We start from the raw sequence: 25,177 nt of genomic DNA on the forward strand, positions 1-25,177 counted from the left end.
AATTCAGAGCGTCCACTTAACCTATTCAAACGTGCCATTTGGCACCAATTAACATTTAGATGGGGTGATTTATGCATGGATTTTGTCTGTTTTTCTTTTTTCTTTTTCATAACCCTGCCTCCCCCACCTTATCTCTCTGTCCATCTCTCTCACTCTCTCCATCTTCCCACACATTTTCCTAACAGGTCCAACGAGGCTGGTCAGCTCTACGTACTCCTGCTAACCCCCACCTTTTTTTTTTTTTTTCTCTACCAACCCACTGAGACTTGACACGAGGATCGTAGATTTGATTAGTGTGTATGGCCGACGGCGCCACATGTAATTTTAGGGGCTTCATAATTTTAGCCTGTCAAAAACACTCAGCTTCACAAAGAGAAAAATAAATGCATAAATGCTGTGTGTAGATATAAGCAGGCCTTGAAGAGCAAGAGCAAAATGATCATTCATTTGTGTTGCATTGTTTTAAGTATCCTTAATGCCTGCAGAACTGAAGAGAAAAGCCAAAGCGGTTCTTTTTAAAATGTCTAAAGCTCATTGCGATCACTAACACATAATTATGGGAGGGAGGGTTGTAAATCAGTAATTCAGATACATAACATCAGGCTGTTTAGTTTTCTATAAAAAGATTAAGCGTAAACCTATTTGAGAAGAAATGTGACTTTGAATAACTTCTCTTTGGACATGGCGCTGTATAGAACAAATGAGATACAAATAAGTCAACTTGATCATGCATGATGGCAGTGGGAGGTGTTTAGTGATGTCACTTCCTGTTATTCTCAAAAGATTTTGTGTTTGTTAAACAAGGCAGAGCCCACAGTCTTACTGTTAGTACTAATGTGAAAGGTAATAGGCTGCTTGATAGTTTGCAGGTGAATGTAAACCAATTGTGAATAAAAAAAACTCTGAATTTGAACATTTTGGCGAGAAAAGCTGATTTTGAACAGAAGCAACACAGGCAACCTTTTAACTGAAAATGCTAAAAGCTCAGCCTACAATCACTGTTGTCACTGGGAAAACAATTTAAATTCATTTAAATTGACAAACCAATTTTTAAAAAGTGCAGCTCTGAATTTGGATTTATTTTCTTTCTTCTTTTTTTTTCTTTCTTTGTGACCATGAACAAAAATCCCTTCATGAAATATTTACATGTTGAAAGTCGAAGCGATTAGAGTATGTTGCGACATACCTGACCACCAAGTTGGAGAGTCAACAGAACTGTTGTTTTCATGGAAGTCAGTCAGTCAGATGCTGTGTTTAGTTACTTAGATATTAAAAAGGAAATAGTTGTTTTGCTCCATGGTTTGCATCAAAGCAGTAAAAGTTTCTAACCTTCATTATGCACATTATTTTATCCCACCATTTTGCTGTACCATCCTGAGGCTAACAAAACTACACCTCCCAACTTCTTTTTCCAGCCCAGGGCATCACATGACAGCTGCATATTCCTTTATGGCACTGCACCACATGGGAGCCACTGGATATCAAAACATAATCCAGTACTGAACTCACACCATGGCTGAACGCAGGAGGACATTATTGGAGAAAAATAAGAGATGAAGTGACAGAGTAAGAGATAAGACAAGAGTTAACATCAGACTGAGCTTCATTGGCTGAAAGAACTCAGAGAAGATAGTTTGCAAGATTCAGAGTTTGCCTTAATCAGTTTCTGTTAGCGGGTGCCAAAGTGCAAAAATCTGGCAAATTTTAGTAGAATGGCTTTAAAACTGATCCTGTTGTAAAATGTAAATGGATCGCTTTGACCGCCATGGTTGACAGCATGCCAAAATTGTGCCTTTTTGACTTTCTGCTAGCTGCCTATTTTATGATTTTTACATGACAAGGGCCTATTATTTGCAGGAACATAACAACATTAAAATATTAACACATCTTGTATCAACAGCACACACATCTTAACGTTCGAATATTAAAAATTGAAGCTTTTTACGTGAACATGCTGTGAACTGTTTCCAGGAGTGACTGGGTCACTGTCAGCATGACTGACTGTCATTTTCCTTCCTTTCTGTCAATTACAGGAACCGATAGCATCAGCAGACAAAGCAAACACACAGAAGTTTGAACATGCATCCTCTGACACAAGCATAAACACACACGCACACACACACACACACACACACACACACACACACACACACACACACACACACACACAGCAGGGTGTAATATATCATGAGTTGGTGTGGGTTGCAAAAAGGATTTCCTCTCAATGGGGCAGAGGTCACGCTGAGTAGATGCTTCAGTCCAGATAGCAGCATGTACGTACAAGTGTGTGCATTAATGTGTGCTTGTGTGTGAGTTCTCAGGAAATAGTGTTTCTGTTCTACATGTTTCACTCTCACTGATTTGATTGAGGAAGAGAGATAATAAACTTAGTGTGGCTACCACTTCCTGGAAATACCCAATAGAGTGTACACTGACCCACACTCACACTCGCACACACTAATAGACACTATTGGTTTGTAGATATATAGAGTCATTGCATTTATACTTTTTCTTTTTTTTTTTTCATTCTTATAAACTATTTTTTCCAAAAGATTTGAAAAGATGAGGTGCTTCTTTAATTCAGGAAAACATCCTTGAGAGCAGGGTTTCACACATTCTTATTGAAGAACGGCTCTGATATCAAGGATCATCAGAGCCACTCTGTTTCATTTAGTGCGATTTTAAGCATCCCTCTGAGATTTGTCAATGTACTCAAAGCCCCTGTAATCCTTAACATAAGTCAAAAACGACGGTGAAAGATGGACCGATGTTAGCAATTGTAAAATCTGAGGTCTTTTTTTTCTTTTTAAGCTGTCAACAGCCTTGTCAGCAGTTGTGGGTGTCAAGTATAATTGAAGCTGGGGCCATGGTAACATAAGCCCACTTGGTGGGGTTTTCTACTGTTTTGTGTTTTCCAAATGCAAGGAAGATCTCTTGCTTATAGCCTGAACACAATGTCATACTCCAATCTGCAAATGAAGCATCCTTGAGTTTGAGCAAACACCTATAGATTTTAATCATACATTTTCTATGGGACCAAACAAGGAAGTGTTTATATACAAAAGAGACTTCATTTGTTTGATTGTTGTCATAGTGACAGAAAAATGATGAGAGCAATGACAAAGGCAAGCATTTTCCACATCCAGCAGAAAACAACAAAAATAGAAAAAAAAAAGACAACAGGTCAAACTCTTTCTCTTGGATGGAGATCATAACCATGGTTACGGTGCGTCACTTTTTCCTTTGCAGAATTCACATTTAAGTTTGGTTTCAGCTTCTGATTGTTGGCAGCCAAAAGTGACAAATTTGCTTGTTTCTCAAATGTAAAGGACAGATAAATTTAAGTTTTTTGCATGATGTTGGAATTAGAGGTGGAACCAATAAATACCTGTGTCTTGAGTCGCCTGTGTTGTTGCCTGTGCTTTTGCATATGAAACAAAACAGCCACATGTTAGCGGGTGGGCCACACAGTGCTTGACAGATTAATGAAAGTTCATTTAAGTAACTATCTTCTGGATTTGGCTCCATGTTTGAAAAATGGACTAAGTCACTAATTACCTTTAATGTGCTGGATTTTATGTTATGTATCTGTTACGGAGAAGATAGATGGCAGCTCGGATATTGAGGATCCCCCTCTGTGCCAATAGATGAGGAGACTAGATTGATGAAGGGAGTGACACTGAGATGAAACATACCACAGACAAAAAAAAAGAAAAAAAACAGGCTGTGTTTTTCAGCATAGGAGGGCAGAAGAGGAGCGGACTGAAAGATGAATGTATCTGCAGATGAGAAAAGAAGGAAAAAGAGGACTGGAGGGAGGTGTGGAGGAAAGGATGAGGAGAAAAGGCAGAGTCCCCCTACTGAGATCTCATTTCCAGCTGCCTGATAATGCTGCTCTTCCTTTGCCCCTAATCTTTACAAGGAGGAAATGAGAAATACACACACACACACACACACACACTTAGACACAGCAAACCGCCGTCTTGAGTGTCTGTGCAAATACACACAAAACTTTTACAAAACATGGATGTGGTGGATGTACCAATAGAAGTACACACAGGACATGTATGCTTGCAGAGGGTGTGTTAAAGGAAAAGCGAGCAAAGCATTCACACAAACACTATAATACAGGTTAAATATAAAAGCAGACATAGGGATGTTTCCAAACTCACCTTTTCCTCTCATACACAGCAGCTATAATCCCCGGTGGAAGCCTATTAGCTTTTTTGTATCACAAGGTGAGCAGAGCATAATGACTCACAGATCCCTCAAATGGACAGAAGAAAGACAGCTGAAGATGGCTGTCAAGAAGAAAAGAGGTCGTACAACAGGTGTGGACAAAGAACGAGGCAGACATCCTTTCCTTGTCCCCTCTCTGTTTGAATTCTGCCTCTCATCAGTCCACTTAATAAACGACGTGTCAGTTTGATTCATGTCCAGTTTTGACAAATTTGGAGAGTATTAGTGGGAAATTGGAAAATTATGCAGAGCTACATGAAATATTTCCACATAACTAAACTGAGGAAAATATCTTATAAATGTCAATAAGTCTAAATGCCAAGACAAGAGATACTTACTCTTTCTGTCATACCCTTAATCTCTCATTAATGAGACCTCTTATCTTTATTCCTATCTTCCATACTGGCATTAACTCATAACAAAACATTTTCTGTGCTTTTGTAGCAAAGTTTGAAAGAAAGCTTGGGCTTGTTTGGAGGTTTTCCAAGGTGGAAAATTGTGATTATTTATCTTTTAAAAGTTGTGTTACAAAGCAGGTGTATAAGATAATTTCCATAAAAGTTCACTTGCATCCCTGAGTGCAAGTGAACTGCAGGCCTTGATGCTGGTGAGTGTGTGATACTGATCTGCATTCTCTGATTGTGTTGAGACCAAACAGAGAAGCATCAGAGCTCCATCTACTGTCTGGAGAGTCCTCCTGTTGTCTTCTCAGGTAAAGTGTAGTTGGGTGGAGTTTTGGACGACTTTCCCACTTAAAACATTATACAGTGCCACATTTTGTTCGTTAAAGAAAATGTTTTTTTTTAGCTTGTCTGTTCAAATTGGAAAAACTTTTTTTTTTTTAGTTCCTTTTCCTCGTATATCTTTCCTAAGCTGCTTTCCCTCAACAGTAACAGGTAACACTTTAATGGCTGTTTGATTGGCAGCAAACCCATAACCTACACAAGTGAAATGCGTGGTTACAATTGCATGCATTCATGAACATGTCAGCTGCTGCAGACTTTCAGTGTAATTTGGTGCAACTGTCTAAGCGGCCGTTCATGGTTGCATTTGTCTTTCACTGACCTGTGAATAAGCACAAGAAGGTATCGGCTGACATCGTATCCTGCAGCTGTTCTGCATCATTGCTAACTTACAGGTCAGCCATCATTTGTTTTTTTTGATTTATTGGAAGTTTGGACTTACTTTTTACTCGCCTGAGGACTGGATAAAGGCACTTTTGGGGAAGTTCTGTCATTCTTTGCAAAACGTGAATGTCGAATGGGTAATTATGGGTACGTTTAATGTGTTTAAATTAAAATTCCTTTGAGTGAGGTAGATCCCTGCTAGGAAAAGCTGTTTGGACTGCTTGTGGTGATACAGTAATGAACCAGTGCAAGACACTGTATGTTTTGGCTAGCTTACACAGTTGTTGTTGATGCTGTAGCTTAGATACTGTAATTTTCAGAGCCGCGGTCCTGTTTACCATCAGGATAATGGAGCTGCCATGTGGCCGGGCTCTGTTTGTGTTGCTCATAGCAGATTGTTGAGGTTTTGATGCAGTTTCACAGGGCTTTCAAACCCACGTAGGAGTTAGCCACTCAGGCCCAAGGTTCATTTTCCAACAACAGATTGTATTTATTGTGTTTAGAGGCTGCAATTATCACTGGGACATGTATTATTGAAATGATATGAAGCATAAAACATTATAATATTACACAGTACAATACTATGAAACTTGACAGTCTGACCACATTCCTTACTGAGTAAAATGCCACCCAGCTGGAATAATTCGAGTTTGCTCCACATTGAGAAGTTTCAGCGTTGCGTTCAGCGTCTAAATGTTGAGATTTTAAAATGAATGACACAGGAAAAAGAAAGTAAGCAAAGAAAATAAAAGTTTATAAATAAAACTGAATTAGAGAACAAAAAAGCAAAAGTGCAAATGAAAATCAAGGTTTTGGTTTAAGTGAAAATTATACAAATTACAAAACACACACACACACACAACTGCAGTAGCATGCTACATTACTGAAGTCATTATTTTTCAACCAGTAAAGTCTGACTAATGCTTCAGGTTAAAAGCCCTTTTTAACCCACCAAGGGACTTGCAGCAAAATTGCATCCAGTTTTTTTTTTTTTTTTTCTATGCCGTGATGATGTGTCCAAATAACACTACAAAGATGTTTGTTTTAGTTTGTTTGTCTGTTTATCAAGAGCAAGGTGTAAGGTCAATGTCTACACACTGGGTGGCCCCACTTGAAAAAAAAAAAAAAGTTCTAACATGCCCTTGTACCAGATAATTCAGAGAAAATTAAAACAAATGATTAAATGCTAAATTAAATCAAACCTCCTCCCAGTTGCACTAATTTGCCTTTGGTGTGGCTGCACTGTGGTTGTCAGCCATTTTGGTGAGGTGAAGACGTAATGTTTTGAGATTATCCCGACCTTGTAAAGACGGGTGTAGTTTTATCCTGGAAAGCATTAACAGTCTGGGGCAATTACCCTTCAATAGCTACCTTCTGCCAAGTGTGTTGGTGTGTGTGTGCGTGTGTGTATGACAAAGAAAGTAACAATCAACACAGTGCGGCTGTTTGTGTTGTTGCACACATGTATGTAGTATGTAAAGCATTAACCCGTTTGTGTGTGTGTGTGTGTGTGTGTGTGTGTCAGCGTTGAGCACCATGTGATAACGATATGTGCTGATTGTGCTCTCCTGGGTGCTGCCCTCCCGGTGCCTCCACCTCCCGGTTGTTTCTCTAACACACACATCCACGCCCATCACACTCCAGACTCACCTCCCCTCTCTTTGCTCTGTCATTGACCTCTTCTGCCTCCCAGCTTTTCTTTTTTTTTCTTATCTTTTATTTCCCCATCCCCGTTTAATTGTCCCTTCCCCGGTTGTTTTGCATTCTTTTCTTCACAGCAGCTTTCATTTTTTCTCCTCCTGCTTTTGACATTAATCTTTCCCCTTTGTTTTAATTGTTTTTTGTTCAGGATGTCTTCATTCATTTCATTTGCTTTCATGTCACCATTTTTTTTCCTCATCTATCTCTTTTGCTTCTCCTTTTCTGTACTCTTCTGCTCACCCTCCATTTTACTGCCCTCTACCTTTACCATCCTCTCCCTAAGTCATCTTCCTCTCTATCCTCCCTTCCTTCTCCCCCCCAAACCACCCACCCACCTCAGCCCATACTATACCCTCTCCATTAGCAGATTAGATTTAGCCCCATAATGCCTCTGGGCACCATGATTTTACCGTCTCTCATTACTCCTAAATCATCTTTTGCTCTCCCTCTCTTTCTCTGTCTCTCCCCCCTCTTCTTCCATCTCACAGTATGCTAACACACACTTTTGCACAGATGCAAGGGCTTTAATGCATACACACCATATGCCATAAGCTGCGACCTTCGCTGTGCACCGTTTCACCTCGGAATTAACGGCGCGACTGGTGATTTTTTGTCCTGTATTGTTGAGTGGGAGGGGGGAATTTGGTTTTAATTTATGTCTGTGTACATCCTTTCTTTACTGCCATCAATATCCCCACAGCCATGAATGAGTTTCATATCAAAATCTTTGAGATGGACAGCATTGGATCGCATGCTGTGTCATACATTGTATTTCAAAGTATAATCTTCTAAAATGAGTAACAAATGTAATGGAATGTTTTTCTTGTGAATAGTGAGTCATTGGAGAGACAAAGAAGGATGTGGAAGAGGTATGTAGACAGGCAACTAAGTGAGGAAAAAAACTAAACAGCTTTTTTTAACGCATGCATACAAGCGAACAAGCCGCTTATTTAGGTATCCGCCATGTCTCTCTCGTCTCTGCATCTAATAATTTATTATGGCAGTAGGTGAATTAGCTGCAGTTTTACCCTCTGTGACAATAGTGCTGATCACCACATTCATTTTAATCATGTCTTGAGAGCTTCAGACACATTCACACTTTTATACACGCTTGGCTGAATGTACCATGTATGAAATACCAACACATGTCGAAGTAAAGTAGCCTCTCGGGATTTGACGCATACTGGTTGAGAATAAAAAGACAAAATCTGTTTGTAAACTGGTGTAAATTTTAGCGTGAAAAATAAAGAACAGAGGAGTAAAACTTTTTTAGATGCCATAACTAGACTAAGTTATAAAAGCATATCTAGATTATCCTCCATAATTTGTACATAATTCAATTATTTAACTTCTCAACAGGCACCCATAACTGCATAAATGCAAAATGCATTTGCTTTTTGTCAATAAAAGCTTTACAAGAAATGTTTTTTTAGCTGTCACAATATCTCTTCCAGTGGATGACCCATTGTTGTCATCCTACTCTCCCATAATGACCCAATCATTTAAACTTACAAAGGAAATCAATCGTCAAAATGCGAAAGTTTTAAACCAGATTAAATGAGTCTGAAGATGTCCACCAAGAAATGTTAAATGTCTTAGTTTCTCACTTGTCACTCAATAATAAACCTAATTCACAATTTCTTGTCTTTTCTTAACACAAAATTGAACAGACACAATGACATGAAATCAATTTTCCTGCACCTTTTTTCTTTTTCTTCAAATCACAGAAAAGGGCTGCTGAAGAGGAACAATAGTTCAGAATCAGGAGCCACTCAATCTAATCTTTCAGTCTTAATGGGAACTGGTGCTTTTCAGACACACCCTACAAGCCACACAAAACCAACACACACTGAGAAAATGATACAACTACATGTGAGTTGATGCCATAACATTTCTCCAGCCAATACACAACAGTTGAGATTACAAGTAGATCCTGATCAACTTAACAAAGATATGGCTACAGTCAAGGCATACAAGTCATTTGCAAATGCAGACACACACACATACATCGCTCCACTCCAGTTAGCCCTGATGTTAGCCACTTGCTGTTTCTAACTGGATCATGGGGCTTGCTAAGGAGATTAGGGCCTAGAGACTGCATAGCAACCACACACACTCTCAGGGACACACAGAAATTAAAAGTGATTTATTTTTTGCTCACTGTATTCTTCTTTTTTTTTCATGTATCTACCCATCCCGCTTTTTTCATATCTCTGTTCACACACACATGACCCCTACCCCCCACCCCCTCATCCACTCACCCACCCTCACACACACATACACACACACACACACACACACACACACACACACACACACACACACACACACACACACACACACACACACACACACATGCAGAGACCACCAGACAGACCCTCAGGCTAAGATGACAGCAGCCAGTAGCTATTGTGGAAGACAGTCTGCCAGAGGAATTAGCCTACCACTACATGGGAAGGGAAGATGACAGTCTGCTCTGTTTGCCATCACAATCGATTTGTTTCACCAAGTGCACTCAGATAGTTGCAACCATTGTGAAAGTCTTCCTTTCTTTACTGCAGGGCCATGCCAGTTCAGTTTCTAATTTTGGAGCGATATGCAAAATTTCTACTCAAATATTTACTTCCATTTTCTAAAAAAATATGAAGACACAGCAGCTGTGATGGTTCAAATATGTCAGTGTAATGTTTTTCTGAGATCTTTGCTGACCATCTGATGCCTGCCTGTATCTGTTCATTATAACTAATGTGCTGTATTTTCACTCATTCTAATAAATGGAAGGAGTGGCAATGTGTAGAGATCATGTTTGCAAGTAGCCCATGAGTCCATCCTGTTGGTTATGTTGAGTGGTAGCTGGTCAATAGGCAAGGCAGATTTATTTGTTTAGCACACAGGTGTCAAACTCCGATCCTCAAGGGCCGGTATCCTGCAGGTTTTTGTTGTCTCCATGCTCCAACACACCTGACCGAAATTCCTAAATAGGTTGACAAGAAGCTGCTGGATGAATTTGATTTGAATCAGCTGTGTTGGTAGAAGGAAACAACAAAAACCTGCCGGATACCAGCCCTCGAGGACTGGAGTTTGACACCCCTGGCTTAGCACAATTCAACAACAGGATGATTTGAAGTACAGAAGCTTAAAGGGGTGCTATTATGGTATTTCGAGTTTTCTAAGCTTTCTACAGTGTTACAGTGTTGAATCCTCATCAGGCATGTGAACGGCACCGTTTTTTATCACCTAAACGCATGTTTGAGTTTGAGTTTGAGTGCAGGTGCGGTGCGCGCTCCTGATGTAGTGCGTTGGCGGGAGGCGGGGCTTAATGCAGAATAGTCTCAATCCACTCGTTTTGCATGCAGGCTGATCTGACAGCCTACGGAGAGGGTCGGTCTGAAGTAAATAAAGCGATTTGTGACAATAACTCGATCAATCCCAGCCCTTGTGGTCTCAGAAATAAAAATAAATTAGCCTGAAATGCACATAATAGTTCCACTTTTAATAAATATATTAAGATTTTAACTTAAACTTACAAAACTTTGAATAAAAACTACTAAAATGCAGCTGAGAACATGAAATAACAAATAGAATAAAGCTGTTTTATAATGCACACCTTCCTTTGTCATGTTAACTTTGGACTTCTTTTGAAAAACCCAGACACTTATATGGGACTTATTTGGTCACAAGATCTGGCAACCAGCTGCAGGAACAAAATTGGTGCAGAACAGGAAGGCCGGGCTTGGAAGAAAGCAACCTTGCGTTATGCACTGTGCTTTTATAGTGTTGTATTGAACAAATGTTTTAAATTAGGACAATAGTCATTAATCAAACTATGTTCTGTAATGTCATTGGGATTATGATTGAAGTAGCCATCTTTTGAATAAATTTTGCTTCATTTTTTCAATACTTCTTCAGTTCTACTCCCACTTTGCACAGTTTTTATATGTTTTGAACTCAATAATGAGGGAGGAGAAAATGAAGCTCAGTAACGGAACACATTAGATGATATGGTTTTTGATTGAATTCTTTCGTCACAAAAACAGATATAAGATAAACTTCCATTGCAAGTGGGGAAACATAAACACACCAACATAACTGACAACTTTCAATACTCATTGAGTTGTTTTTCTCTCTTCATCTTTACAAAAGATCCTGCAGTTGTTATAGTCAAACACAAAAACAAAATAAGAAATCTGATTTAATTTTGCCTCATCCCTCTTTCTTCACACTTGTTGTCTCATTTCAGCACCATACCTTCAGACAAGAAGCCCCTAACAAACAGTTTTTTTTATACACTGTCTATCTTTAACCTTAGCAGAGACACCTTTGCTGTTTTGTACTGTATCTGTGCTAAAAGTAAATTGGCCCTCTGGCAAAATGGCCTGCAGTAACCTTGACAACTCTGACCTGCTGAGAGACAGATCAGAGCTCAGAGAAATGCCTTACATATAAGCTCACAAGACACATGGGGCAAGCAAACACACATACATCAAACAAGGCTGTACTGAACATTCGGTGCCCCGTGTTTTAATATGGACTCACATCACACATAAAGCACTTGTGGTAATGCATAATCACTTCCAAGTTTGTGTGTTTGGAGGAGCACTTTCATTCTGCAGCATACACACTCCAGCAGTCCCCTTCCGCTGTCCAATCTGCTAATTTACTCTGTATTATTTATGGGAGCTCCCAAGATGCTTATAAAGGCAAAATGCCACAGTCAGCTTCTTTATTCACACCTCTGCTTCTCATCTTCTTCCTCTACTTCCATTACCCTCCATCCTGATGTTCTCTACCAAATCTTTTTTTTTTTCTTCCGCCTGTTAACTGTCACCTCGTTGTCTTTCCTTTCTATCCATTCTACCTCTTTGACTATGGATTCCTACTACCATCCTTAGCTTCTTTCACCTGTCCCACATTTTCACTCCATCTCCTGCCAGCTTTCCACCATTTCTTCCCCTTATTCCTGTCGACCCTAATCTCTCCTCTTTTCCTGCCTTTGAGGCGTCTGCCTGCTTTTAGTCTACCTAACAGCTCATTGTCTTCAAGGCTTGTCCATCTTTCCTGCCATGTTGTAGCCCGTTCAGCCAGTCAGTAAAGGGGTTGTTAGGTTCATCCTCATTCTAATGTATAAGCAGCACTTAACCTCTGTTTCACCACTGGCCATTTATTAGCATACTCCGCCATTATCTAAAGACTTGCATGGCCATTAACCATATGTATTTCACTCTCAAATGTAAAAACCTTTTGTAAGAGCCAGATTTCATTTAAAAGTTTATTATTCACTTACTTTTTAATTTTATTCTGGTATATGTGTCAGTGTATCTTTACAAGCCTTATGCTATTAGCATTGTCCAAACAAAGAAGTCCTATTGGCCATACATTCTTATCAAAACCCATATCTTTACTCTGTGTCCCCAGTAACATAATTCCATGCAAAACTATTTCTTTTTTTTTTTTTTTTTTTTTTCTAACTCATCACTTGATCAGAGTAAATGATGTCTGAAATCTTTGATAATCAAAGATGGGATTTTTCACCTTGGCAATGCAGAAAAGGCTTTCTTACAGAAGAGACAGAATAGTGACATCTAACATATGCTTAATATATGCATTTTAATCTAAAAGTTTGGTTCTATTAATAAGCAATAATAAGACCATCATATGAGTGTATCATGCACTTCTTTTTATTAATCTCTTTCTTTCTTACGAGACAGTGTCAGCTGTAATTCTTTACCTACATATGTGTTATTGAAAGAAATACATTATTTCGCAGTCTTTTGATAAAACACACTTTTGTAAGTTTTTTTTTTTTTTTTTTTTGCTTGTTTGTTCTTTTTTTGTCATAATTAGTGGGTTAAAATTTTCTGAAAGTGGGACAGTAGCATTTACAACAGCTGAATTAATCATAATGATTTATTTTTAATTTATTTTAATGTGTCCTTAAGTCAAAGCTAACTTTTTGCATCTATGATTTGTAATATTTTCATTGCTGTTAGTCTTGTTTGTATTTCTCTTTTTTTTTTTTATTTGTTTGCTTTTAAAATGAAAGGACTGATGTTCATAATAAAAAAATGCACCTGAGCTGACAACCTTACTTATTAAAACTGTACACTGTACACTTTGTCAGTGTACAGTAAAGACTTATTCTCTATGCAAATCTCATCTGTTTCCATTCTACTTATCCACCCATCACTTAAGTAGTCTATAATCTAAATTTTGTTCCTGTCTTTTTGTTCTTGCCTTTTAAACCACCCTCTTCCATTTATCTCTTGCGGCTTCGTCTGTTGTAATGTCGTTTTTTGATCCTCCACTGCTTTAAGTTTTATTATCCCCATAAACGTTGCTAAGAGCCTGCAATATCGCTTCACTAAAGCACTAGAAGAGACGGAAGCTAGCCGGAATAAGAAAGAATGGCACAGTAGCTACATAGCTTGGTCCGATGAAAGACAATTCAAATAAGGAAATGCATTAAAACAAAATGGCATTGGGGACATTTAAGTGAATTAGACAATAACAAATGACCATGTGCGCACATTGCTGCTTTAACCTAGAAGTATTTTTTTCTTTTTCTTTTTTGCCAATAGTAACTCATCTAAATTTGCTGGACGTCTTTCGGGCAAGGAGCCAGAAAAGCTTTTATATCCATAAAGGCCTATGGATCACAGAGAATTGCATTAAGCTGTCCAATTTAATTACAGTATCGACAAAACATAATAGATACTTACAGCCTTACGAAGAGCGATGGATAGAAAAGGAAAAAAAGAGAAGAGAGAGGGCCTGAGAAACAAAATGTGCAGACAATCTTCATTCATAATGCTGATGCAGTTTCAAAGGAGACGTTTAAGACACGTGTGCCCGAATGTGTGTTTATGTAGATGTGTGTGGTTGTGTGTCTCTATCAAATGATTTGCAAGGGCCCTTGAGAGCTTTTGAAAACATTTACTTTGAGTTAGATGCTACTGCTCCCCGATGGCTTGTTCCTTGCCTACACATACAAATACAAGAAAAAAACAAAAAAAAAACAAAAAAAAAACACAGACGCACACACACACACACACACACACACACACAAGTTGAATAATCTTACATAGTGTCATTTACTTGCCTTTCCCCACACACACAAAGCTGATATTTCACTTTTACAAACACACACACACACACACACTTACTTAGGGCCATATTATAGAGTAAGTTAAAAGAGTGGCTGTCCTGTCCCATTCCAGTCAGCCGTGGCTGTCATGCTCCCATCCGCCATGATCAATAGAGGGGGGCAATATTTTTATTCATACAGCGCCCACTTAATTAAATCACAGGGAGTAGAGTGGGGGGTTGAGGTTGAATAGAAGGAGGAGGGATGGGGCTCTGATGCAAGGGCAAGCGAGTCAAAGGACTGATGAAGAATTACAAAGACTGAAAAGAGAAGGAAAAAAAGATAAAAATGGAACTAAGAGCATTCTGTGTCCTCCAATAAAAGTAGGCTCAACCACAGAGGGCAGATTTTAAGGTTATGTGATTCTGATTGGGGCGGCTTTATTTGTCCCTGCAGCATTTTTCATGCCACAAAATGACATTTATTCTATTATCTAAATGGTAAGCTTTTAGGGAAAGAACACTAGTAGTTGAATTTCAGAAAATATACTTATTACATTCCTTGCGCAGAGAGAGAGAGAGAGAGACAGGACGATCAATAATATCCTGGCATTGTATCTGACTGGCAACAGTAGACAACCTGATAGCACAATTTATTTATTTCTATCTGTATAGCTGAATTCAAAGGAAGAAGAGTTGGACTCTACGGAGGAAACAAGCTATGGAAGCGTAAAAGCTTGATGCAAAAAACTGTGACAGAGAATTAAAAATGGAAACAACTCATCTCAGGGTATAATATGGTTAATGTTGCATTGATCATTGCGTTTGAATTGATTTTATTGAGTGCTTTTGTATGTATGATTGTACTTTTGCAAGGTAAGGGTCATGATTGAAACACGTTAAGAAATTGCTGTTTCAAAACCATCATTAAACCACCATCTCTTTCCATATTAAACCACCAGCAGTTTTTTTTAATGGCTGACAGAGCAATGTTTAAAAATACTCATTATATAGTTTTAAACTGCAGTCTGCCAGCAAGTTGGGCAAAATAAACCCCCCAGTTTGTTGGCATGAGCCAAAATGATTTGAGCTTAGCCAAGATGCAGTCATCATGGTGGGGAGGGAAGAGGGGCATGTTAAATGGATGACTCTTTATTGTGTTGGTGTTGCCAATATGCAGATCTGATAGCCAATCTTTTCCAGTGTGTATGAAGGTTAGAGATGAGTTGTCTTCAATTTGTCCAATAAAACAAAATAGCATTAGAGGCAATGCAAATGCCTATCTGTCTTTACTGTGCGGTTATTGGCTAAAATATTAAAATCCACCAGTGCACAAATATGTTTCTGTTTATAACCTTGCACTGATACAAACAAGTGAGAAAGTGATGTAAAGACAACCAGACCAATTAAAATAATAACATAAAATGCTTACATGTCTACAAGGGTTCATTTTAAGCACTATCTCAGACATTAAAATCTTACTGTACATCTCTTGACAGCAACTTAAAATGGTATAAATGGCACCTGAATAAATGCAGCGGTTATATGAAGCATAAAGTATTGAATCGCAGCTACAGAATGGGCAGTAAGCATATACCTGCTGCATGACTTTGGTTGTACCCTACAGTGGAGTGCCTTAAAAACAAGGGGAAAGTGAGCTAGCCAGCAGTCGATATTTATTACTCTATTTATGGAACAATATTAAATGCAGTTACAGCCCCCAAGGGAGATAAAAAAAATAGAGAGACAGACAGAGAGAGAAAGTGATACAGTGGTGGGGGGTTGATAAAAAAAAAAAGGGAGTCAAAGAAGAGAGACAAGGAGAAGAGAAGAGTCTTGCACTGACCAATAAAGGTCTCAGGTTTCCAAAAGCAAAATTGTGTAACCTCTGTCTTCCTACACTCTTCTTTCCTTTCTTTGCGTCAATTTTATCCCTTTTCCGTCCCCTCTTTCTTCATCTCACCCCCTGTAGCCAAGCCAAGGGTCACTTCTTCCCCTTTCTTCCAATGCAATCACTCTTCTTTTAATAAAAGACACACACACAAAGATGCATACTTTGCTACCTATTCACTCCCACTTGCCTGCTGTTTCTTTCACACAGAGGCTTACAAATTCTAGCTGACACATGGACACACACCTCTGCTCTCTTACTTGTCATCTCTGTCTAACTAAGACCTCCTGTGATGTCGTCTGACACAAAGCCACATGGAATCAAACAGGTCTGCTTCCACTCCTCTGTTCATGGGTTAATGGTTCAGAGCTGAGTGGTCCTGGCTCATATCTGGATGAGCCTGAAGGTGGATCCGTCTATTATCTAGTGTCCACTTTTACACTGAAAAATGCATGACGGAAAACCCCAAAAGAAAAGGTTTATCAGCTTTACATGTGTGAACAAAAGAATGAAATCTTAGACAAGTCATCAAAGTATAGAGATAAGTTCGATGTTTGCTTACACATTATATGTGTGTTCATATATGTACAGGATTAACACCAGTATCAGTGCATGTACAGTGTGTGCTTCTGTGTGCATGTGTGGTAAAGGGTTAACAGTAATATCCGAAGCAGCAAAGGGTGACCTGCCGAGTGTTATTATTCTCACATGAATAATGGAACTTCATATGGAAGAGGTGATAGCTGGGAGGACACACACATAAACACATCCTGACTCGGCCGCTCTAACCCAACCCAAAGTGGATCTTTCTGTTACTTTCTGTCCCTGCAGATGCTTGCAGCCACAGATATGGCCCTTTTCCACTTGCACCTATTACGTCCACCCCAACACCACTCTTTACTGGTTTCTAGGTGTTTCCATCAGGATATTCCTGATATTCCTTGATATCACAGCATGAGTCATGAGCACAACTCCTGATAACAACTTTACTTTGTATCAGCAGGCAGCAGCACAATGGCTTTTCCATCTACAGTCTTCTCTGGCTCTGTTTCTTGAATATTTTTTCCTGATTACAAGCCATAGACCAAGCAACATGTAAAGCATCACCTCAACGTCTTCCATTGTTGTGCCATGTGTGTGTCGCAAACAAATGACTTTCCGATACATGCGAGCAGCTTTCACCCACAATAAAGGCACTTGAGTTATTAAAGAAATGATCAAAACCAGGTGGTGTGATGTCAGGAAAAATGGGATAGGGCTTAATAGGCAAGTGGAAAAGGACCAAAAGTCACCATGCCCAGAATAGAGGGGCCATGTCTGGCAAAGGTTAACCCAGCAGTTGGGGGTCTGTGTAGTTTAAAGCAATTGTATCATCCTTATAAAGTCATGACAAATATAGAATAGTTAACAAAGACCTGTGTTTTTGGTCACCTACTGCTGCTCTTTTGTTTTCCTTCATCTTATTCGTTAGGTGTTCTCTACCACCTTCATCTTTCTCTTTCCAGCCAGAAAAAATGTGCGAAACGAGAACATCTGTGAACACTGTGTTGTCTCCATCTAGTTCTTCCCTTGATCCCTCCAACGGTCCATAGTTGTTTTCATAATCAGTATGACTATAATTTGCAGAATTTTTCATCCTAATAGAACTGATGCATAATTCAAACAGCCATCCGTCTCTTTAATAGAATTCTTCACAGATTAATTGCTCACTTCCTCAAATGCTGTGGCAAAAGGGGGAGGCAGGACGCAAAGAGGAAAAGCCTAATATTTGAAGTTTGCAAGCACACTAGCATACAACCCATCCCACTATACAAATGAGTCCTATGTGTGCCAGTGTGCTTTTGTGGTTAGTCTATCAATGAGTGTCCTTTACAACGATCACAGGCCAATCTCCTGTTGGTGAAAACCTTCAGTCTTCTCAAAGGTCGGCATGTATGACTCACAGAGATGGGAGGAGGACTGCTGTTTACCTGAAGATATAACGTAGTTTCGGATATTGATTGCATTCTAACAAAAATAATACATTGTGGCAGTATGAAGAGTTGTTTCTAATATCAGCCAGTGCATGAAGCGTTAAAAGCAATGCCTAATGGCACACAAAGACATCTGCTTGAATATTAAAGGTCCCAAAGGTCTATTTTTCAATCAGCTTCTTCCTAAGTGGATTGAGTCCTACAGACATGCAAAACAGCACACACTGTTTTTGTTGTAAGGTTCTTATGTATTTGGACATAATACAACATAATTTGATGATTGGGGAATCTTAAAATGAAGTCAATAAAAGCAGATATCATCACGTTTTACACCGTGCCATTTTTTATTGAACAAAATTTAAGCCGAATACCAAAAGTATTGTGTCAAAAACTAAATACAACAATGTAGTTCAACAGTTCCAATGTAGTCCTTTGCTGAATGAGGTTGTCAATCACTTTCACTATCTGCAGTCGCATGCACATTTAATGCAAGTTACAATGAAAGCCGCACCTGGCTAGTTAATTGGATCACCACCCAGTCAGCGGTATAGTCTGTATGCAGGAAAGAGTAATGGAATTATTCACAGCGTGCATTCCGATCTAAACACGACACTATGGACTGTCTAAGAAAATCTTCCAGGTTATCTTGTCCCTCTAACATTGTCTGAAGAAGGTTATCATACATCAAAGTTTTGTTTAATTCTTTGCGGAAACTTAAAGCAGGGGTGCCCAACTCCGGTCCGCGAGGGCCAAAATCCTGCAGGTTTTCCAATCATCCCTGATATTTTTTCTAGTTTTAAAAAGATGTTGATCACATATTTTCAACTCCGCACATATCACGATCATGGTAAGACATGGATGTAGCTATCTTATCATTTTAAACAAATTCACAAAAGTGAACAACCACAAGCCACCCGTAAGATTAAAACTTCATTCAAAGCTGTCTGACATATGAGTTTTATTACGTGCGCCAGAACTGTGGACTCCTGGAGCTCATGTCAGTCACTCAGCTGGAGTCATAAAGGCTGACAGAGAGACATGCAGCCTCATAATGGCTTTTCTTTGACTTGGATGGTTTTTCTTCTGTTAGAAGAAATACCAAATAATTATACTGCTTGGTAAACAAAACAATAAAAAATTTATTAGCTCTGAAAAATGACTATTTAATGTGTCGTCCCCTTCATCATGTTCTCAGTCTTATGCTCTTTTGTTCATGCTGTTCTCCACTTTGTCAGTGGTAGACAAATGGCAGAGCCACGGAAAAGAGATTTAAAGATGGAAATAAAAAACAAGCGAACATGGATATAGTTAGTCAGGTTAAGTGTCTGCTTTTACAGATAGCAATGAATGTTTGGTCCAAAATGTGCCAATGACCAGTAGTGGCCCTGATTAGGCACATAATGTGTCCACTATCTAGTATGTTTTCTAGTTCAGCCAATATTAACATGGGAAAAAAAGACAGAAGAAAGGAAAACAAACGTCTTCTTTTCACCTTAAAAGAGCCAAAAATGTCAGAAACAAAAGATGTAAACACGTTTTCATGTGCTCCTTCCTGTTTCATTACTGCAAATACTGAGCAAATACAGAGCAAAATTATACACAAAAACACATATTTTCGTTGTTGTAAAGAGCGTGCAATGGCTGGCACATACTTTCCCCACCAAGGCCTGCCGAAACAAAACAGCAAAATTTCATCTCTCGTCAAACAAAAGGAATGAAGCACAAAACACGAAGCTATAAATGGAAAAGTCTAAACTGATAAAACGTTGTTAGTTTGATGAAATGAGTTTTGTATCTGAGTTTGCCTCACCAATTAACATTCACAGAGCTAAATGTGGATCATTTCCAGAATGATTCAAATCCATTTTTCCTCCTCTGTTTGTAAAAATGGATTCAAAATACGGTATTGTCTATGTTCAAGGGTGTGATTTCTTTTCCCTTTTTTATTTTTTAAGCTGTGTGTGAAGATGTGTATGTGTATGTCTGTGATAATTTACAACTCCAAAGCAATATATATTTTTTTAAAACCATAAAAAAAAATCTTATGAACATTGTTTGTTATTCCCATACTTCATACAGTCTGATTGATTTCCATATTGTGTATGAGAAATGAAGCATACATCTATGTGTGCAGCAAGGTCAAATGGAAATGTCCAGGCCGAGGCCTGGTGGTCCTCCGCGCCGCTCTGCTTTGATTATCTAAGTGTACGCCAACTATTTAACATGCATGGTCATGTATTACTGTGCTGCTGCTGATTGACTTTGTGCAGGGAGTGTTTAGCTTAGGCCTGACTGGCAGGAATATAGGGCGATTAGCTTGTCTGATATTTTCATGTCTTTCGGTCCCTCTCTCTAATTACATTATCCTCTGAGCCCTGATTCTCTGCTAGTCCTATTTCCCAAACAACAATGCTGACAGAGTTAAAGCTAAACCATTGTGTCATGTTAAAGATCATTTAGCTTGTATAGGTTTTCAATAGAGGAACAAAAGAAAAAGATTGCGAAGGTGTGGTGTGTGCTACCTTGTTCTGCGTGTGTGTGTGTTGAGAGTAAAAAAGTTAATGTGATGCTTGCAAATAGTATGAAAAGGTTTGGTTTCTCTGTAAAGTAAAGCTGTACTTTTGGAGGGATGTAGCCCTTCACCCCCGCTACCACTCCTCCACACCCCCCAACATACACACACACACACACACACACATATACAAAGGAAAAAGCATAACATGTGAAACACACACCCTTTCTGATTCTCCCTTTCTTCATTCTTTTCCTGCCAGTGCCTCTCTATTAATCACACACACGCATACTTCAAGGCATCTGATGGCCTCATGCCAGCAGTATTTCTGATAGTTCCTGTTGTCTTTGAAGCTCTTTGGACCAAATTGTTCCACTGATCATAAATGTCATATCATCCTTTCTCTTTCTCCCCTCCCTCTCTTCATCTCTTTCGCCTTCTGTGCCTTTGTTCTGTAATTGGCTGTATGTGCTTGTGTAACTGCTCGTGTGTGTGTGTGTGTGTGTGTGTGTGTGTGTGTGTGGCAATGATCAAATGTTTGTGCTTTTGTTTATCATTTGACTCTGTATATCTCTAAGCGCTCCAAATACCTCAGCTCATGTTTTCTGTCACTCTTTCTCCCTCTCCCTCTGTCTGCCTGTCTGTCTCTCTACAGAGACCTGAGTGAGAACCAGATTCAGGCGGTTCCAAGGAAAGCTTTCAGAGGAATCACCAATGTGAAAAACTTGTAAGTACAAATACTTTCTTTCTTTACATCTTCTCCCTTATGTCGTCCTTCATCTGTCTTATTCTTTCTCTTTCTGTCTTTAAGGTAAATCATCTCTTCTAACTTTACGTTACTATGCAGCCTGATGTCACATTACCATGTTATACATACTGTACAGCCGTATATAAAAACACATTGGTTTGAAGAAGGTAACAGCGACATGAAAAGCCCTTTTTAAGTTTGAGAATTTAAACTTGATAACTCCCAAAATCAAATTGGATTTGACTTTATAAAAAAACTCCCAAAGTTTGGGCATTTCCTCCTACTTGCTTCAGTCGGATCAGTTGTCTCATTGTGTGTGTGCAGCTTTCTTTTACTGCAGTCATAGAATTAAAAGGACAAGATATTTTATTGATGCCATTTGTCAGCATTGTGTGCGCTCGTTTAATTTCAGTAGTATTTCTGTAATTTTCTGTCGTATTAGTTTTTCTTCTCTTCTCTGACTTCTTCTGTCCAGAGAGAGAAGGGGAAATAATAAAACAGGTAATAAACCAGAGTGGATGAGTACTCATTACAGTAAGTGCAATAAATGCTTACTATTAAAGCTAAAGAAGGCGTGATCAGAAATCTCTGCAAGTAAAGGGGAAATTTCTAAACTTCACAAATGTTTTGAGGACGCAGGAGGTTAAGTTCTGCTCATGGTGGAAAGGAAGTGATGTCAAACCAGGTCTTAGAACTGAATTAGAAATAGTCACTCGAGTTTACAGCAAAAAAAGCAGTTTTAGAAGCTCACAACAAAGCAGCGGCAACTTGCAGCAACACCTACGGCAGCCACATCAGCCCGCCGTGAGCCATAGCCTGCCAGGGTTGTTGCCACAGGCCAGCGCAACAGCTCTCACAGCTTAGACTGATACAGTCCAGAAACACTTTGTTCTTCCAACACAGTTGGGTAGCTGAGGGGATTCTGGAGGGGAAGAGTCAAAGACTGTTCTGTGGCATAGATACTTTGTAAATCTGATTGGCTTTTTACCTTGCTAGCGGCTGCTGAACTTCTGTTTGTCATTCAAATTGTGCCTGCCCACTCTCTACCCCTGATCTCCCCCCAGGCCTCGCACACCCACACTTTCAGTTTCTGGCATTATTCAACATTTTTCCATGAGTGAAATGACACAAAAAGTGGGGGTGTACTCTTTAAGCTCAGATTTACAGCTCATTGATGTTATATGTCTTCATTTTGTCACTGTTGAAATAACATCGGAACATGTGCAGATCATGGTTTGAGACCCAGCGCGTTTATCACTATCATTGTACTTTTCTTTTTTTTTTTTTTTTCTTCAGTTCACTTCCTCCCAGCTAGATATTAAAAATAAAAAAAGCATACATCCATCCAGTATGATAACCGCTTAGTACAATTCAGGATGTGTGTATATATGCACACTGCTCAAAAAAATAAAGGGAACACTGAAGTAACACGTTGTAGAGCTGAATAAATGAAATATTTTTATTAAATACTTTGTTCTTTCCATAGTTGAATGTGCTGACACAATTTATTCACACAAAAATTATCAATGAAAACCAAATGTATCAACCGATGGAGGTCTGGATTTGAAGTTATAACCAAATTTAAAGTGGAAAAACACACAACAGGCTGATCCAACTTTGATGTAATGTCCTTTAAACAAGTCAAAATGATGCTCAGTAGTGTGTGTGGCCTCTGCGTGCCTGTATGACCTCCCTACAACGCCTGGGCATGCTCCTGATGAGGCGGCGGACGTTCTCCTGAGGGATCTCCTCCCAGACCTGGACTAAAGCATCCGGCAACTCCTGGACGGTCTGTGGTGCAACTTGGCGTTGGTGGATGGAGCGAGACATGATGTCCCAGATGTGCTCAACTGGATTCAGGTCTGGGGAACGGGTGGGCCAGTCCATAACATCAACGCCTTCGTGTTGCAGGAACTGCTGAAACATTCCAGCCACATGAGGTCTAGCATTGTCTTGCATTGGGAGGAGCCCAGGGCCAACCACACAGGCATATGGTCTCACAAGGGGTCTGAGGATCTCATCTCGGTACCTAATGGCAGTCAGGCTACCTCTGACGAGCACATGGAGGGCTGTGCGGCCCTCCAAAGAAATTCCACCCCACACCATCACCCATTGCCAAACCGGTCATCCTGGAGGATGTTGCAGGCAGCAGAAAGTTCTCCATGGTGTCACCAAACTCTGGCAGGCCTGTCACATGTGCTCAGTGTAAACCTGCTTTCATTTGTGAAGAGCACAGGGCGCCAGTGGCGAATTTGACAATCTTGGTGTTCTCTGGCAAATGCCAAACGTCCTGCACGGTGTTGGGCTGTAAGCACAATCCCCACCTGTGGATGTCGGGCCCTCATACCACCCTCATGGAGTCTGTTTCTGACTGTTTGAGCAGACACATGCACATTTGTGGCCTGCTGGAGCTCATTTTGCAGGGTTCTGGCAGTGCTCCTCCTGTTCCTCCTTGCACAAAGAAGAAGGTAGCAGTCCTGCTGCTGGGTTGTTGCCCTCCCACGGCCTCCTCCACGTCTCCTGATGTACTGGCCTATCTTCGGGTAGCACCTCCATGCTCTGGACACTACTGAAAGACACAGCAAATCTTCTCGCCACAGCTTGCATTAATGTGCCATCCTGGATGAGCTGCACTACCTGAGCCACTTTTGTGGGTTGTAGACGCCGTCTCATGCTACCACTAGAGTGAAAGCACCGCCAGCATTCAAAAGTGACCAAAACGTCAGCCAGAAAGCATCGGAAGTGGTCTGTGATCACCACCTGCAGAACCACATGTTGTTAAAGTGTTCCCTTTAATTTTTTTGAGCAGTGTATATAGTTCTATATTGATCAGCAATACTTTGAGGAATAAAATAAAAAAAATAGTACATTTCTCAATCTGCAAATCAATTAAATCAATCATTGAGAAAAACTTAGATTAGTTGTCACATAAACAAAATCTCCAGCTAAACCAAACAAAGTAAAGGTAAAATGAGTCATTTTTCATTCCTTAGCTAAATGAACATGTTTAATGACTTTACTAGTTGAACCTTGTTTCCACGTCGTTCTTCTCTTTTCCAATCGATCTTCTCCTCTCCACATTAACATCATGCTATTTGCCTGTCTCTAGTTCTACCACTTATCCCCCTCCTCATTCTCCACTCCTTACTACCTCCTCCCCCAAGATTCCCACTTTTTTCATTTTCCTTGTCTTTTGCGCCTCTCCACATTTCCCCTCTTCTTGTCCACAGAGGTTTTGTCCTCTCAGCAAAGGCTCAATACCACCCTGTCATTTATTCATGATGTCTAAATCACCAATAATGTGATCAATATGCTGCCTAATCAATCTTTCTCATCAATAACAACTGATCAATCTTGCCTCTAAACTAACAGACAGACTCTTGGGGCAATATCCTTAATGTAAGAGAACTCAATGAGGATGAGCAAGGTAGAAAAAGACAAGAAGAGAATAAATAAAATGGAATTTATGCTTTGCAGACACGTGTTTGTTTTTGCATTTGACCAAACAGGACTAAAGTGATAACAACAAGGAAAGGAGGAAAAAAAGAAATAATACTAAACCACAAATGACAGCAACAACAAAAAACAAAAAGTAAACCATCTGTTTTAATGATAGTCAAGTGTTACTGCAACATAAAAGCTGCTAACTGGAATTGCAGCAAGTTTGTCTTTAGTAATGATGCCACTATGATGCAAAGAGAAACAAAAAGTACTGAAAGTACATGTTTACCTTTTGTGTTGATCTAATAAAATTTGACAAATTTACCAAACTTTTAAATCAAAAGTAAAACAGTTCAAATGTGAAGCAAGAGCAGGTCATATTTGATCAACTGCCAGTTGTATCTGCTTTCTTACTCGACTCACCTACTGCTAACAACGAGAAGTAGATACGCTGCTCGTTAT

At 39.5% G+C, this 25,177-nt stretch overlaps 1 protein-coding gene across 1 annotated transcript in view; it reads left to right on the forward strand.

The window, feature by feature from the left end:
* Positions 1–25,177, forward strand: part of slit3 (slit homolog 3) — a gene marked incomplete at both ends in the record, with an annotated part of 245,648 nt that overhangs the window by 107,471 nt on the left and 113,000 nt on the right. Inside the window, one exon of the mRNA XM_079250218.1 lies at positions 21,182–21,253. Within this exon, the coding sequence (XP_079106344.1) occupies positions 21,182–21,253 (72 nt within the window). The remainder of the gene's footprint in view (positions 1–21,181; positions 21,254–25,177) is intronic.

The sequence above is a fragment of the Telmatherina bonti genome (genome assembly GCF_933228915.1).
Source record: "Telmatherina bonti genome assembly, chromosome: 12".
NCBI classification, from domain to species: Eukaryota; Metazoa; Chordata; class Actinopteri; order Atheriniformes; family Telmatherinidae; genus Telmatherina; species Telmatherina bonti.